Here is an 18,554-nt window from a genome sequence, read left to right as displayed (position 1 = left end):
TGGGGCACTATTCTTCCTACTGACACCAACAATGGGGCAGTATTCCTGCCACTGACACCAACGATGGGGTACTATTCCTCCCACTACCAATGATGGGATACTATTCCTCTCCCACTTACATAGACATTTGGCCCTCCTAAATTCTGAAGGATAGTAAACTGGCCCTTTAATTAGAAAGTTTGTAGACCCCTGCTCTATAACATAGGAGGTCATGGGTAAGGACAGGGCCAAGGAGGAGGGGGTACCACCAGTCCTCCTATATGAGGCCCAGGCCAGCAGGGGAGCCCAGGCACCTGGGTGAACAGGATGTGGGCAGGGAGGGTGATCGGTACAGTGGGGGGCAATTACAGCCAGCTGATAGATAGCTTCTTCTCCTCTCCCACTGGCTTTCAGCTGCAGTAGAGAGAGCCATACAGGGAATTGATTCCACAAATTGCCCAACCCCCCCCCCCCTGGCCACACCTTCACCCTCCCTGTGCACAATACATTTCCCCTTCTTCCTAGGCCCCTCACCCTTGCAATGCTGTTGGCTTCCCTCCTCTCCTCTCCACCAGCAACTGCAAGCACACTGCAATACACTGCAAGCTGCAATATGATCCTTTAGGAGAATGGGAGAAGTGTCCAGTTACCAGCCATTCCTTTCCTGAATGAACACAATGAGTGAACAGTACCCATCACTCACTGTGTTCATTCATAACTGAAGCATAGTAAACTCTTTTTTTTTGTTGGAGAAGGGGGCCCTGTCAGGTTGGCTGTATGGGGCCCAGTGGTTTCTAACAGCAGCCCTGGGTAAGGGTAGTGAAAGAGTAATGATTATTTTATGTATTCTCTGAAAAAATGTTCGTTACTGATATAGGTCTATGCAGAATAAAAGTACTTCATATACACAGCAAATCACCTTCATAATAAAGTCATTGCTTACCTTATTTGGGTGTTTCTGTACCCGAGTTATCTTATCTGACACCTGTCTGCCTGGAGACAGATACATGTTGTGTAGCGCATAAGCCAATGAATAAACTGCTCTATAAACTCGATCAGTTAAACCCGGGCCATCAAAACCAATGAATTTAGTGACGCGTTCAGTACCGGAGCATTTGTGTAGAGACAACTTATATATCCCTCTGTAAAAACTATTATATGACTCATTGGTTCCTGAACAGTGTAGATATAGGAGCCATATGTGTCCCAGTAACGTGTCCTGAGGATGGTTCACAACCTGAAAACTGTCATAAAAACTCTTCATGTCAGGAACAGGCAGATTATAAAATTGTACAGCCAAACTCCCTTCAAGGGCTTCTCTGAAATGTTCCATGAGAAATGTTTTGGAGGCAAATAGTGGTCCAAATACAAACGTCTTATTGAAGAGCACATGGCTTACTTCTGCTAAAAGATCGAACATATATGAAGAAAAGGTCCCACAGAGAATTATAACCTGAGCAGATGACCTTCTAATGATCTCAATGCTATTTTTAAAAATTTCCTCAGTAACAGTTTTAAAATCTGGCTTTATCTTGATCATGTAGGCAACACAAATGCTCTTCATGGTTAGATATTGGGTTAGAAGATGGGTTTCCTCATTACCGCTGTCATCATCAGAAGATAGAACTCCAACCCATGTCCAGCCAAAGAATCGGAGAAGACCCGATAGCATAACATAAATGGCCTGGTTATCTTGAACTGTCCGGAAAAATGTCGGGTAAGCATTTCTATTACTGAGAACATAAGTGGTTGCACCATAACTGACCTAAAATATAGAGTTAATGGATTAATTGGAAATGTACCCTTGAAGTTCAGAAATAGATAAGGGTGACTATTTTTCTCTGTGTCAATTTAATTGTTGGAAATATACGTAAAAGAGATACTGTGTGCATCATTCCAATACTTTCCCACACTGTTTGTTTTCCATCAATTATGGTCTATTGTTAATAAAATACTGAAATGGGAGGGTTTTACTGATAGTACCCCGCTCTGGAATAATTTGCCCCTTTCCGGAGGTCAACAGATTAAAAGGTTTTGGGATGTGGCAGGAAAGGCGGGTGAGATATCTGTCCCAATTGTATAATGACCATGCCTTGAAGACATTCCAGACCCTCCAGATGGAATTTAATCTCCTGACACAGAAGTTTTTCAGTACTTACAGTTGATACATGCTCTAACTACCCAGTCTCATACATATAATATAGCAGAAAAAAAACACTCAATTGTACAGTTACTTAAGCAAACCAATTCTAAAAAAGGTCTCATTTTTCAATGATATGGGACTCTGAAGATGGAGATACACTCACGCATATCTATTCTAGCTAGCAGGGGATGGGAGAAAGATTTAGGACCACTGGCGGAGATGCTATGGGAACAAGCATTGCAATCCCTCCCTATGGTGTCTTTGCCACCGACGCAGAGACTCACCCAACTCTTCATACTTCACAGGGTTTTTCATACTCTGGTTAAACTGTACGGATGTAATCGTAGAGACACAGATTTGTGTCCTAGATGTGACAGAGGGCCGTCAGATCTTATTCATATGCTATGGAGATGCCTGAAACTTCTTAGATATTGGCAAGATATTGTCTTTCTCATATCCTCCATTTATCAGGTTACCATATCATATTAAGAAGACATATTTTAGGTTCTCTTGACAAGTGACAACTTCACTTTTTGTGAAGGTATCCCTTAAAAGTTGCCCTTATTCTAGAGTACACATCATGTTTCCGGGAACGTTACACTTCTGTTTTAGGTGTTCTGGCCTTGCTGGAACTCTGGTACATATGTTTTGGGCTTGCCCTGGTCTCCACTTGATCCGACATAGGATATTGCAGGTGGCCTTGACATTAGTGGGTTCTCCAGTGGACTTGATGCTGCAAATTTGTTTATTGGGTGCACCCATTTTGGGGATCCCAGCTAACCTATTCAGGCTAATTCATACTATTTGCATTTCCACTCTATGGGCTATTGATCTACATTGGAAGTCGCTGGTAATTCCTTTGACATCTGTTTGGCAGAGAATTGATATGGTCATGCTCATGGAACGTATTCAGTACACATTATTGGACAGGATGCATTTATTCAACAGAAAATTGGATGGTTGGAAGACCTATCGACACTTAATGTTAGATTAAATTTCTACTGTACTCTGATTTGTCTTTGATTCTTTGCCAGTCATGCGTTTAATCTGCCTACAATGTTGTCTACCTCTTTCATGTACTTGATCTTTATTTATTGTGATTATCTTTATTCATTGTAAATTACTCATGTGCCTTTTTCTCACTGTTCCTTCAACCTCATGTATGATGTGCTGTTTTTGTAGTCTGCCTTTCAATAAAAACGTTTGTAAAAAAAAAGTTCCCCTTATTCCTTTGCCTGTGCTCCACTTTTGTAAAAAAATGTTTTCTAAACTCATCTGATCAATTAGAGGGAAGTCGAAGGGAGGGGTATAAGGGAAATGAATACTTGATGACTTTAAGAAGCAAAATTAACCACATGCCGCCCAGCCACTGTATAAATACGGCGGCAGGGCGGCACGGCTGGGCAAAACCACGTTTTAAAACGTGTGTTTTTAAAACAGGTAGGGGGCACGCGCGAGGTGTCAGTCGCCAGGTCACAGCCGGTCGTTACCGGCTATGTCCCGGCGATCGGCGGCAATCTCTGACAGAGAGCACAGCTGCAGTAGCTGTGCTTTCTGTCAGTTCCCTGACAGCTCCAGGACACGCTGATCGGGACAGAAGAGTTTTTCTCTCCCAATCAGCGGTGTTCCCTGCAGTACACACCCCCGCCCTCTAGTAAAACACTCCCCTCACACAGTTAACCCTTTCCCTGAACAATAAACTTAACCCCTTCCTCCCCAGTGCCATTAGTACAGTGTCAGTGGGTTTTTTTTTTTGCACTGATCACTGTATTGGTGTCACTGGGGATGTCAGTGACCCCAAGTCAGTACCCCCCAATGTCAGAATGTCCACCGCAGTCCCGCAGTCCCACCATAAGTTGAATTAGTGCAGTGCCGAGTAGTAAAAAGAGGCCTGGTCATTAAGGGGGGTAAATCCTCTGGAGGTCAAGTGGTTAAAACAGGAGTTATAGAGATACCATTCCCATACCTGAGTGTATCTATACAGAACCAATATCTGAGCTATGTTCACTGTGGTTACAGAGTTTTGATCCCTGATAAAACCAACTATCTTGCCATGTTTCCTACAGGAAAAATTTGGCACATCTGTCCTGGTCAGATAAGAATGGCTGCTAGGCTTAGGCACTGTAACAGGGGAGCAAGGTTCTTGCTGCCCCTTACCCACAAGTGCCAGGTATTCTCGTCAGCTGTCAAGAAGCACGGAGATGCAAGGAGCACAGGTAAGGTGATTTTTGGGGGTTGGGGGCAGGGGGTTGATTGACCTGCCCATAGATGCTATCACTATGCCATGCATCAGGAACATGGCAGTGTCTCCTAAAAAGACAACTTTACTTTTAGTGAAGGGATCCTTTAAACGTTCCCCTTATTCCTCTGCCTGTGCTACACTTTTGTTACATTTTTTTCTGAACCCATCTGATCAATTAAAGGGCAGTCGAAGGGAGGGGTAGAAGGGGGATTGATACTTGACCATGGATGGGCTTTAAGGAGCAATATTAAAACAGGAGTTATCAAGATACCTTTACCATACCTGAGTGTATCTATACAGAGCCAGTATCTGAGCTATGTTCACTGTGGTTACAGAGTTTTGATCCCCAATAAATCCAACTAGTTTTCCATGTTTCCTACAAGAATAATTTGGCACCGTCTGTCCTGGTCCAGATAAGATCTGTAAGACACTTTTCATAGCTTTTCTATTGTCAGCACATGAATCATACATATGGAATCCCAGCGTCGTATTTGGTAAAATGTTTTGGTCTTCGTTAATTTCATTGATGGCAAAAAGAATAGTCAGGAAATATCGGTAATATGGAGGCATGGGCCTGAGAAAATAAAAAAGTTTAAGTGTGTTAAAAATTTAAAAAAAGAAAACTGTTTAATATATTTTCGATCCCATGTGGGGATAAAAGAAACACATACGCTCTGGTCTGAATCCCCAAGCATTTAGCAGGTCTTGAGCAAGGCTCGGTGAGCCTGAACCTAAATGCAAATTTCACTGAAGTCCAAAAGGGCATGGGTAACTGGGCAGTGCCATGGGGGTACAGTGAGAAAAAGGTTGTTTTCATGTACTTCAAGGAAAATAAAATAACATGCTTGGCGAATGCTTTAAACCTGAATGTGGTGTTATGGAATAATACAATTCCCTACAACCCTTCCCTAACCACCCCTCCTCTGGAACAAATGCGCCTCCCTTCAAATTCTCCTAAGCACAGATCTTCCTATTCCCTTCCTCATAAAACTTTGCAGCACAAACCTAAGATAAAGTGTAGCTCCTCCCAGGCTCTTTCTTGTGTTCTATCATAAGTAGAGATGAGCGAATCGAACATGACGAAGTGGAATTCGTTTCGAAGATCAGGAAAAATTTGATTCGCGCCGAATCCGAAAATTAGCAAACTTCGGATGCACGAATCGAATTTTCCCAAAAATGGCGGCGACATGTGTGGCGACGGAGTGGGGATCTCTGGGAAGGCGCGCAGACAAGGCGCGCTGACCCATAATGCATTCATTCATGACATGTGATCGCATTAGCCAATCAGCAGCCAGCCAGCACTGTGTAATGGTGGAGCTATAAATCGCGGCCATCTTAGAATTCTCCATTTGCCTCCGGTCATTCAAGAGAGACAGACCTCTGTGTATTAGGGACAGAGTTAGGGCCACAGAGACTTTAGGGCCACAGAAACGTTACTGAGGGACACAGAATCGTCACTCAGGGACACAGAATCGTTACTCAGGGACACACAATCGTTACTCAGGGACACACAATCGTTACTCAGGGACACACAATCGTTACTCAGGGACACAGAATCGTTACTCAGGGACACAGAATTGTTACTCAGGGACAGACACATAATTGTTATTCAGGGACACAGAATTGTTACTCAGGGACACAGAATTGTTACTCAGGGACACAGAATCGTTATTCAGGGACAGACACAGAATTGTTACTCAGGGACACAGAATTGTTACTCAGGGACACAGAATCGTTACTCAGGGACAGACACAGAATTGTTACTCAGGGACACATAATTGTTACTCAGGGACACATAATTGTTACTCAGGGACACATAATTGTTACTCAGGGACACAGAATCGTTACTCAGGGACAGACACAGAATTGTTACTCAGGGACACAGAATTGTTACTCAGGGACACAGAATTGTTACTCAGGGACACAGAATCGTTACTCAGGGACAGACACAGAATTGTTACTCAGGGACAAAGAATTGTTACTCAGGGACACAGAATTGTTACTGAGGGACACAGAATCGTTACTCAGGGACACAGAATTGTTACTCAGGGACACAGAATTGTTACTGAGGGACACAGAATCGTTACTCAGGGACACATAATCGTTACTCAGGGACACAGAATTGTTACTCAGGGACACAGAATCGTTACTCAGGGACACAGAATCGTAACTCAGGGACACAGAATTGTTACTCAGGGACACAGAATTGTTACTGAGGGACACAGAATTGTTACTCAGGGACACAGAATTGTTACTGAGGGACACAGAATCGTTACTCAGGGACACAGAATTGTTACTCAGGGACACATAATTGTTACTCAGGGACACAGAATCGTTACTCAGAGACACAGAATCATTACTCAGGGACAGACACAGAATTGTTACTCAGGGACACAGAATTGTTACTCAGGGACACAGAATCGTTACTGAGGGACACAGAATCGTTACTGAGGGACACAGAATTGTTACTCAGGGACACAGAATTGTTACTCAGGGACAAAGAATTGTTACTGAGGGACACAGAATCGTTACTGAGGGACACAGAATTGTTACTGAGGGACACAGAATCGTTACTGAGGGACACAGAATTGTTACTGAGGGACACAGAATCGTTACTGAGGGACACAGAATTGTTACTGAGGGACACAGAATCGTTACTGAGGGACACAGAATTGTTACTGAGGGACACAGAATCGTTACTGAGGGACACAGAATTGTTACTCAGGGACATAGAATTGTTACTCAGGGAGACAGAATTTTTACTCAGGGACACAGAATTGTTACTGAGGGACACAGAATTGTTACTGAGGGACACAGAATCGTTACTGAGGGACACAGAATCATTACTCAGGGACACAGAATTGTTACTCAGGGACACAGAATCGTTAATCAGGGACACAGAATCGTTACTCAGGGACACAGAATTGTTACTCAGGGACAGACACAGAATTGTTACTCAGGGACACAGAATTGTTACTCAGGGACACAGAATTGTTACTCAGGGACAAAGAATCGTTACTCAGGGACAGACACAGAATTGTTACTCAGGGACACAGAATTGTTACTCAGGGACACAGAATCGTTACTCAGGGACAGACACAGAATTGTTACTCAGGGACACAGAATTGTTACTCAGGGACACATAATCGTTACTCAGGGACACATAATTGTTACTCAGGGACACAGAATTGTTACTCAGGGACACAGAATCGTTACTCAGGGACAGACACATAATTGTTACTCAGGGACACAGAATTGTTACTCAGGGACACAGAATCGTTACTTAGGGACAGACACAGAATTGTTACTCAGGGACACAGAATTGTTACTCAGGGACACAGAATTGTTATTAAGGGACACAGAATCGTTACTCAGGGACACAGAATTGTTACTCAGGGACACAGAATTGTTACTGAGGGACACAGAATCGTTACTCAGGGACACATAATCGTTACTCAGGGACACAGAATTGTTACTCAGGGACACAGAATCGTTACTCAGGGACACAGAATCGTAACTCAGGGATACAGAATTGTTACTCAGGGACACAGAATTGTTACTGAGGGACACAGAATTGTTACTCAGGGACACAGAATTGTTACTGAGGGACACAGAATCGTTACTCAGGGACACAGAATTGTTACTCAGGGACACAGAATCGTTACTCAGGGACACAGAATCGTTACTCAGGGACACAGAATCATTACTCAGGGACAGACACAGAATTGTTACTCAGGGACACAGAATTGTTACTCAGGGACACAGAATCGTTACTGAGGGACACAGAATTGTTACTCAGGGACACAGAATTGTTACTCAGGGACACAGAATTGTTACTGAGGGACACAGAATCGTTACTGAGGGACACAGAATTGTTACTGAGGGACACAGAATCGTTACTGAGGGACACAGAATTGTTACTCAGGGACACAGAATTGTTACTCAGGGAGACAGAATTTTTACTCAGGGACACAGAATTGTTACTGAGGGACACAGAATTGTTACTGAGGGACACAGAATCGTTACTGAGGGACACAGAATCGTTACTCAGGGACACAGAATTGTTACTCAGGGACACAGAATCGTTAATCAGGGACACAGAATCGTTACTCAGGGACACAGAATCGTTACTCAGGGACAGACACAGAATTGTTACTCAGGGACACAGAATCGTTACTGAGGGACACAGAATTGTTACTGAGGGACACAGAATTGTTACTCAGGGACACAGAATTGTTACTCAGGGACACAGAATTGTTACTGAGGGACACAGAATCGTTACTGAGGGACACAGAACTGTTACTGAGGGACACAGAATCGTTACTGAGGGAAACAGAATTTTTACTCAGGGACACAGAATCGTTACTCAGGGACAAAGAATTGTTACTCAGGGACACAGAATTGTTACTCAGGGACACAGAATTGTTACTCAGGGACAGACACAGAATTGTTACTCAGGGACACAGAATCGTTACTGAGGGACACAGAATTGTTACTCAGGGACACAGAATTGTTACTGAGGGACACAGAATCGTTACTGAGGGACACAGAATCGTTACTGAGGGACTCAGAATCGTTACTCAGGGACACATAATTGTTACTCGGGGACACAGAATTGTTACTCAGGGACACAGAATTGTTACTCAGGGACAAAGAATCGTTACTCAGGGACAGACACAGAATTGTTACTCAGGGACACAGAATCGTTACTGAGGGACACAGAATTGTTACTCAGGGACACAGAATTGTTACTCAGGGACACAGAATTGTTACTGAGGGACACAGAATCGTTACTGAGGGACACAGAATTGTTACTCAGGGACACATAATTGTTACTCAGGGACACAGAATTGTTACTGAGGGACACAGAATCGTTACTCAGGGACACAGAATTGTTACTCAGGGACACAGAATTGTTACTGAGGGACAGACACAGAATTGTTACTGAGGGACAGACACAGAATTGTTACTGAGGGACACAGAATCGTTACTGAGGGACACAGAATTGTTACTGAGGGACACAGAATCGTTACTGAGGGACACAGAATTGTTACTCAGGGACACAGAATCGTTACTGAGGGACACAGAATTGTTACTGAGGGACACAGAATCGTTACTGAGGGACACAGAATCGTTACTGAGGGACACAGAATCGTTACTCAGGGACACAGAATTGTTACTCAGGGACACATAATAGTTACTCAGGGACAGACACAGAATTGTTACTCAGGGACACAGAATCGTTACTGAGGGACACAGAATTGTTACTCAGGGACACAGAATTGTTACTCAGGGACACAGAATTGTTACTGAGGGACACAGAATCGTTACTCAGGGACACAGAATCGTTGAATTAAAGAGTATGTCAGACAACACGCAGAGGAGTGGCAGAGGAGGCAATGTTTCAGGAGCGAGCAGACGTGGCAGCAGAGGAAGGGGTCGAGGCAGCACTAGTCGCAGCCAGAGGCCAGTGCTCCCGGTGTCATCCAGCGGTCGTGTCTCCACCGACAACCCTGCCGTCATCGATTGGTTGGCTCGGTCGTCTTCCTCTTCCCAGGTCACCTCTGACACCTACAGCCAACGGTCGGTGTGTACGTCAGACACAACCGTTAGTTGGCATGGCCCGGGAGCAAGCCCACTGAAATCACGTGTCCTCTACCTGCCCCTGTCCTTTGCTGTTCCCTCACCAAGCGAAGTATCGCATGCTGTGGGCTCAGCCCCACTGTACAGTGAGGAAGAGCTAACAGAGGGCGGTCAGGAACGGGGGGAGACATCCGCCTCTTCAGCAGCCAGGCGAAGAAGTACTGGCGAGGAGAGTGGCTCGGTAGCCGGTCTAGAGACAGGTCTGTCTCCTGACCCACACGCAGCCGAGGGGGCTAGTAGTGAGGCGGAGACCCTAATTGATGATGATGAGGCTGATCGCACTTGGCAGCCTCGTCGTCATCAGGCTATTGCTTCCGCATCATCAGGAGAAGAGGGTGCCAGCTTGGCAGCGAGCAAAACAGTCGGTGGGTTGCCCAGGAGCCAGCAGGGTCGCAGCAGTGTCAGTGGAGGCAAACGGCCACGGAGTAGAGCACCAGCTCCACTGCAGCCTACCACCACGGCCAGTAGTGGTGCCGGTGTGCACGGAGGAAGTAGCAGTCAGCCAGTGAGGAGTAGCGGGGGCAAAGTTTCCTACTCGGCGGTGTGGCAATTTTTCGTCAAGCCGCCCGAGGAAGTAAACGTAGCCGTATGTCGACTATGTGGCCAGAAAGTCAAGCGTGGCCAGGGGGCCCATGTTGGGACTACAGCGTTGCGTCAGCATATGCAGCGTCGCCATTCGGTGGCCTGGGAAAACCGTGATAAAGATACGGCGGTTCTGCCTGCCCCAGCCCCCGCTCCATCACCCGCTCCGTTACTTGCTCCGTCACCCGACGTCAATCGCCCTCTATCAGCCAGTCAAGGCTCCAACACCTCTGCTGAGGGGAGTTGTCGCTCGTTGGCATCTTCCGCTCGTTCAGATGCTCCTTCTCTCCCTGCTACTCCTCTTCACGGATTCCGTCAGCAGTCTTTCTTGGAATCCGTTTCCAAGAGACAACAGTTTGCGAGCACGCACCCGACGGTGCAGAAGCTGAACGTCCTCCTGTCCAAGTTGCTGGTGCTGCAGTCCCTCCCTTTCCAAGTGGTGGACTCAGCACCTTTCCGAGAAATGATGGCTTGTGCCGCGCCGCGGTGGAGAGTGCCAAGCCGGCATTTCTTCGCCAAAAAGGCAGTGCCAGCCCTGCATTCACATGTAGAAGAGATGGTGGGCCAGTCTTTGAGCATGTCGGTCTCTGCCAAAGTGCACGGCAGCGCCGACGTGTGGAGCTGTAACTACGGTCAGGGACAGTACATGTCATTTACGGCCCACTGGGTGAACGTGGTGCCGGCACAGCCGCACCAGCAACTTGGACAGGTCACGACGCTTTTGCCTCCACGTTTGCACGTCCTTGGTCCAGCAAAGATGTCCGCCTCTACCACCTCTTCTTCCGCCGTGTCCTCAGCCGCCACCCCCGTGCCAAGTCCCATTACCCGACCGGCATATCACATGTGCAGGGCGCAACGGTGTCACGCTGTGCTGCAGCTGGTATGCCTTGGCGAACGTAGTCACACAGGGGAGGAACTTCTGAGTGTAATGAACAGAGAAATCGACAGATGGCTGTCTCCGCGCAAACTGAAAATCGGAACCATGTTGACCGACAACGGAAAGAACATGGTGTCTGCTCTGCGTCAAGGAAGGTTGTGCCATGCGCCATGCATGGCTCACGTGTTCAATCTGGTTGTCAAGCGGTTCCTAAAATCCACCATCCCACTGCAAGACATCCTTAAAATGTCACGTAAACTTTGCATGCATTTCAGCCATTCCTACACCGCAAAGCACACCCTCCTTGAGCTGCAGCGGCAGAACGGAATTCCACAGCATCGCCTGATCTGCGACGTTGCAACAAGGTGGAATTCAACCCTACATATGTTAGACCGCCTTTACGAACAGCGAAAGGCCATCACCGGTTTCCTGATGTTACAAGCGGATAAAGGTACTCCCCTGTGTAACTTAGATGTCAGCCATTGGCAGCTCATGCGTGACACCTGCCGCTTGCTCAGGCCCTTTGAGGAGGCCACGCTATTCGTGAGTCGGCAGGACTATGGGATGAACGACGTCATTCCTCTGTTGCACGTCCTGGAACAAATGCTGTTAACAATGGCTGGTCAGGGTGCGGTAGACGTGGCGCACAGATCTCAACGCCACATGACCCCTGTGGTGGCAGGACAGGAAGAAGAGGAGGAGGTAGCGGAGGACATTGGTGCTCAGGAATTATTGAGTGAAATGGGTGGTTTTTCCACTCAGCGGACAGGAGTGGAGGAGCAGGAGCATCTGGTAGAGGAGGAGGAGGAGACAGAGGACCCAGACGCACCGTGGCAGTATGCTGTGGAGATGGAGGCAGGGAGTCCCTCGCATTCCTTGGCACAAATGGCCCATAGCATGCTCGGTTGCTTGCGTAGCGACAGCCGAATAATAACCATCAGACAGAGGGATGACTTTTGGCTGTCCACCTTGTTGGACCCTCGCTACCGTTCAAAAGTGGTGGCCTTTTTCACACCTGCTGAGAGGGAGGCCAAAATAACGTACTATAAAAACCACCTATGTAGTCAGTTGGTCTCTGCCTTTCTGCGCCAACGTCCATCCTCAGACACTGTGGGCCCTGTGCGCTCGCGTTCCGCTGCCATGGCAGCAGGGAAGGGGTGGGGTGGTAGGAGCAGTGGCAGCTCCACCAGCAGCGGCTGCCTCAGTCTGCAGTCGATGATGAGTAGCTTTCTTCACCAGCGCAGTGAGGAAACTACTAACCAGCCGCAGCAGCAGCAGGATCAGGTGGACCTGGAGCAGGACCTCAAACAACAGGCTTGGGCCTACTTGGACAGCACCCTGCCAACCGAGGTAGACAATCCCCTTGACTACTGGGCAACGAAACTTGACCTTTGGCCCCAACTAGCTGAATTTGCCCTTGAAAGGCTGTCATGCCCGGCCAGTAGCGTGGCATCGGAGCGCGTGTTTAGTGCGGCAGGAGGTATTGTAACTCCGCGGAGGACACGACTGTCCACCCAAAGTGTGGAGAGACTCACGTTTGTGAAAATGAATCAGGCGTGGATTAGTCTGGATTTCAAACCACCAGTTCCTGACACAACTGACTAAATCCGCCATGAATCATGCCCCAAACATGTTATTATTTTTAACATAGGCCTCTGTATGGCCTTCAATTTAAGCTGCTTACGCTTCGCCACTCTGCCATGGGCCCCTGTACCGCCTCCTCTTGCTGCTGCCAGGTCCAGAGTGTGTCATGGGTCCCTGTACGGCCTCCCATTGCTGCTGTCTCCATCGCCACACTCTGCCATGTGCCACTTTCAGGTCTCCTCACACTGCTGGTGGGTTCCATTTTGTCATAGGGTGCTGGCAGATTACGGGCCTCCCATTGCTGCTGCCAGGCCCGTAATCTGCCATGGGCCCCCGTACCGCCTCCTCATGCTGCTGCCAGGTCCAGAGTGTGTCATGGGTCCCTGTACGGCCTCCCATTGCTGCTGTCTCCATCGCCACACTCTGCCATGTGCCACTTTCAGGTCTCCTCACACTGCTGGTGGGTTCCATTTTGTCATAGGGTGCTGGCAGATTACGGGCCTCCCATTGCTGCTGCCAGGCCCGTAATCTGCCATGGGCCCCCGTACCGACTCCTCATGCTGCTGCCAGGCCCGTAATCTGTCATGGGCCCCTGTACCGCCTCCTCATGCTGCTGCCAGGTCCAGAGTGTGTCATGGGTCCCTGTACGGCCTCCCATTGCTGCTGTCTCCATCGCCACACTCTGCCATGTGCCACTTTCAGGTCTCCTCACACTGCTGGTGGGTTCCATTTTGTCATAGGGTGCTGGCAGATTACGGGCCTCCCATTGCTGCTGCCAGGCCCGTAATCTGCCATGGGCCCCCGTACCGACTCCTCATGCTGCTGCCAGGCCCGTAATCTGTCATGGGCCCCTGTACCGCCTCCTCATGCTGCTGCCAGGTCCAGAGTGTGTCATGGGTCCCTGTACGGCCTCCCATTGCTGCTGTCTCCATCGCCACACTCTGCCATGTGCCACTTTCAGGTCTCCTCACACTGCTGGTGGGTTCCATTTTGTCATAGGGTGCTGGCAGATTACGGGCCTCCCATTGCTGCTGCCAGGCCCGTAATCTGCCATGGGCCCCCGTACCGACTCCTCATGCTGCTGCCAGGCAAGTAATCTGTCATGGGCCCCTGTACCGCCTCCTCATGCTGCTGCCAGGTCCAGAGTGTGTCATGGGTCCCTGTACGGCCTCCCATTGCTGCTGCCAGGCCCGTAATCTGCCATGGGCCCCCGTACCGACTCCTCATGCTGCTGCCAGGCCCGTAATCTGTCATGGGCCCCTGTACCGCCTCCTCATGCTGCTGCCAGGTCCAGAGTGTGTCATGGGTCCCTGTACGGCCTCCCATTGCTGCTGTCTCCATCGCCACACTCTGCCATGTGCCACTTTCAGGTCTCCTCACACTGCTGGTGGGTTCCATTTTGTCATAGGGTGCTGTATGGCCTCCCATTGCTGCTGCCAGGCCCGTAATCTGCCATGGGCCCCCGTACCGACTCCTCATGCTGCTGCCAGGCCCGTAATCTGTCATGGGCCCCTGTACCGCCTCCTCATGCTGCTGCCAGGTCCAGAGTGTGTCATGGGTCCCTGTACGGCCTCCCATTGCTGCTGCCAGGCCCATAATCTGTCATGGGCCCCCGTAGCGACTCCTCATGCTGCTGCCAGGCCCGTAATCTGTCATGGGCCCCTGTACCGCCTCCTCATGCTGCTGCCAGGTCCAGAGTGTGTCATGGGTCCCTGTACGGCCTCCCATTGCTGCTGTCTCCATCGCCACACTCTGCCATGTGCCACTTTCAGGTCTCTTCACACTGCTGGTGGGTTCCATTTTGTCATAGGGTGCTGTATGGCCTCCCATTGCTGCTGCCAGGCCCGTAATCTGCCATGGGCCCCCGTACCGACTCCTCATGCTGCTGCCAGGCCCGTAATCTGTCATGGGCCCCTGTACCGCCTCCTCATGCTGCTGCCAGGTCCAGCGTGTGTCATGGGTCCCTGTACGGCCTCCCATTGCTGCTGTCTCCATCGCCACACTCTGCCATGTGCCACTTTCAGGTCTCCTCACACTGCTGGTGGGTTCCATTTTGTCATAGGGTGCTGTATGGCCTCCCATTGCTGCTGCCTCCACCGCCACACTGTGGCTCCACACTCTGGTTTTGGCCCCGTGACTGCCCAAATGAGTTAAGTGTGCAGTGATTCTAAGATCGACGGCACTCATCTGCATGTCATACTGACTGACAGTATTATTTCTCTTCCCCAGCAGACTCCAAGGGCATTTAAATTAAAGGTACAGTGTTCTGCACTAATATAAAGGCTCTCTGAAGCCTAGAAACACCCTTTTTATAAGTTAAATTCGCAGCGAATATATTCGACTCAAATCGAATTTATTTCTCGAATTCGCCGAATCAGCCGAATCGAATTTTTGAATAATTCGCTCATCTCTAATCATAAGACACATCAGAGCTGAGGAGAAGCCTAGGGCAGTGGTCGGCAAGCCGCGGCTCGCGAGCCACATGCGGCTCTTTACAAACTTAAATGCGGCTCTTCTGTGTGCCGGGCGCCCGCTCCCCTCCCTCCTCTCGGGCGGCCGCCCGCTCCCCTCCCTCCTCTCGGGCGGCCGCCCCCTCCCCTCCCTCCTCTCGGGCTGCCGCCCCAAAAGTCAGGGCTCTGCAGCTGTCAGGATGTAGGCGGGGCAGCCAGGATGTAGGCGGGGAAGCGTGACAAACTCCTCTCCTCTTACAGTCCTCCCTGAAGACCAGAACGGCGCAGGAACACGGCGAGAGGAACGCGCGGAGCAAAGGTAAGTGAATTGACACAGGGGGGACTTACTATATGGGGATGAATTACTATGGGGGATGAATTACTATGGGGGATGAATTACTATAGGGGGGATGAATTACTATAGGGGATGAATTACTATGGGGGATGAATTACTATATGGGGAATGAATTACTATAGGAGGGATGAATTACTATATGGGGGATGAATTACTATGGGGGATGAATTGCTATATGGGGGATGAATTACTATATGGGGGATGAATTACTATATGGGGGATGAATTACTATGGGGGATGAATTACTATATGGGGGATGAATTACTATATGGGGGATGAATTACTAAATGGGGGATGAATTACTATATGGGGGATGAATTACTATGGGGGATGAATTACTATATGGGGGATGAATTACTATGGGGGATGAATTACTATGGGGGATGAATTACTATATGGGGGATGAATTACTATGGGGGATGAATTACTATATGGGGGATGAATTACTATATGGGGGATGAATTACTATGGGGGATGAATTACTATATGGGGGATGAATTACTATATGGGGGATGAATTACTATAGGGGGGATGAATTACTATATGGGGAATGAATTACTATATGGGGGATGAATTACTATATGGGGGATGAATTACTATGGGGGATGAATTACTATATGGGGGATGAATTACTATATGGGGGATGAATTACTATGGGGGATGAATTACTATATGGGGGATGAATTACTATATGGGGGATGAATTACTATGGGGGATGAATTACTATGGGGGATGAATTACTATGGGGGATGAATTACTATATGGGGGATGAATTACTATGGGGGATGAATTACTATATGGGGGATGAATTACTATATGGGGGATGAATTACTATGGGGGATGAATTACTATGGGGGATGAATTACTATATGGGGGATGAATTACTATGGGGGATGAATTACTATATGGGGGATGTATTTTCAGTTTTAAAAATGTGGCTCTCAAACTAAATTTCAATCGTGGTTTTGGCGAGATTTGGCTCAGTTGAAAAAAAAGGTTGCCCACCACTGGCCTAGGGGAAGCTTCTCTCAGCTCTGACGTTTGCCACAGTGTTCTAATTTGCAGTCAGCAATGTGAGATGCTGGATGTTTGAGCTTTGGGAGATTGAGGTTCTGGGAACCTGGGGTACCCTACAGAAGATATGGGGCATTTGCCTTGGTATGTGCCCTGGGTGCCTGGCGCTAGAGATGCTGTGGAAGAGTATGATATCCATAGACAGTCTCAGAGACAGCTTACTTTTTTAGGGTGCTTTAGTAGTGACACATACTTTTTCCTCAAGTGGTAATAGACCTCAACTGGTGGATAGAAATTGTCCCAAAGGCTGCTTAAAGTGTTACTAAACTCACAACAGTAAAATCAGTCTGTATATGCAGTAAAACATGCTTGTTGTACTCACTGTACTCAGGGGTTAATCATCTGCATTGTGTAAAAAGGCTGTTTGATCCCATCTTCTCAGATCCTCCCCTTCTTATACTGCTCCCAATCCATCTGATGATAGTACAGAGCTCTAGGAGTCACTCTGCACATGCTCAGTTTAGTGTGTATTTCTAAAGAGTTTTTTTTCTTTGAGAAGATGCAGGTGATCAGCACAGGGCCAATCAGCACTATCCAGATTGAGGGTCAGGAGTTATGCAGCCTCATAGGACAGTAAAAGCAGAATGAAAACTACTCAAGCAAGCTTTACTCAGTGCTCAGCTGGACACTGAGTCACAAGACTACTACATACTGCTGATGAGAAAGGGTATTTAGCAGTTTATATTTACTAAAATAATTGTTTTTCCATGTTCTGTATACTTTGGAAGACTGGATATAGTGAATGCAGGGTCCGGGAAGACTGGCTATAGTGAATGCAGGGTCTGGGCAGAAAGCATATAGTGAATGCAGGGTCCTGGGTTTAACAACACTTTAAACTGTCCCTATCCTGCTGCTGGCAAGTTTCTATCAAGCGTTCATTAGCAGTTCAGAGACCACAGATAATACAGCAGTGTAAAGTCAGTCAGGAGCAATACATGTTTAAATAGCAATGCTAGACCTAAATTTACTGACAAAGAGCACAGGCTGGGGTTTGCTACAAGAATTAAAATTATGCAGAAGATACCATAGTGTAAATTTTCTTAGCAGAAGGACAGTTTTATTTAGGGAATGTAGACCCAACTTCTGCACGCCTAACTTTTTTTGTTATCCATGGGGATGGGGGTGCAGTGAATGTGAGTGATATAATGTGTGTTGATGTATTTGCACACTGTTCTTGCCCTTTTTTTTCCTTTCAAGCAAGACAGGTCCAAGCATAAGAATAGATGGTCAATAACAAAGCCAAAACCCTACAAAAGAAATTCAAACCCCAAAGTACCACTCAGAAAAAACATAATAGGAATACTTGCAGTAAAAAAAAATAATCAAATAATAAGAAAATAAATTAAAACACAAAAAGGCTTCCAATAGTAAGAACAAAAAAAGATGACAGCAATGGGTTAATTGACTAAAGAGCTAGAAATCAGACAAGAAAAAGAGGAAACATACACTCCTCAAAAAACCTGAGGCTTTCAAGGTGCTGAGCCATAACAAAAAAATTTCAAAAATATTATCTTTATTACAACAGGAGAAAGTGTATACAGCTATGTATAACAGTAAATGGCTCAACATTGCGATTAACAATGGCACCAGATCATAATGAAGTCAAAGGATTGCATTGGAAAGGG

General features: G+C 47.5%; 1 protein-coding gene across 1 annotated transcript in view; it reads right to left on the bottom strand.

Annotated features, from left to right (window-relative positions):
• The window catches only part of LOC149438851 (vomeronasal type-2 receptor 26-like), a 72,717-nt gene that overhangs the window by 15,810 nt on the left and 38,353 nt on the right, over positions 1-18,554 (bottom strand). Inside the window, exons 4-5 of the mRNA XM_089659659.1 lie at positions 4,647-4,938; positions 1,217-1,744 (exon numbers count right to left, since the gene is read on the bottom strand). Coding sequence (XP_089515785.1) covers positions 1,217-1,744; positions 4,647-4,938 — 820 coding nt within the window. The remainder of the gene's footprint in view (positions 1-1,216; positions 1,745-4,646; positions 4,939-18,554) is intronic.

The sequence above is a fragment of the Staurois parvus genome, unplaced genomic scaffold, assembly GCF_062004578.1.
Source record: "Staurois parvus isolate SC_StPar_1 unplaced genomic scaffold, SC_StPar_1.0 ptg001181l, whole genome shotgun sequence".
NCBI classification, from domain to species: domain Eukaryota; kingdom Metazoa; phylum Chordata; class Amphibia; order Anura; family Ranidae; genus Staurois; species Staurois parvus.
This window is presented reverse-complemented; position numbering and strand designations above follow the sequence as displayed.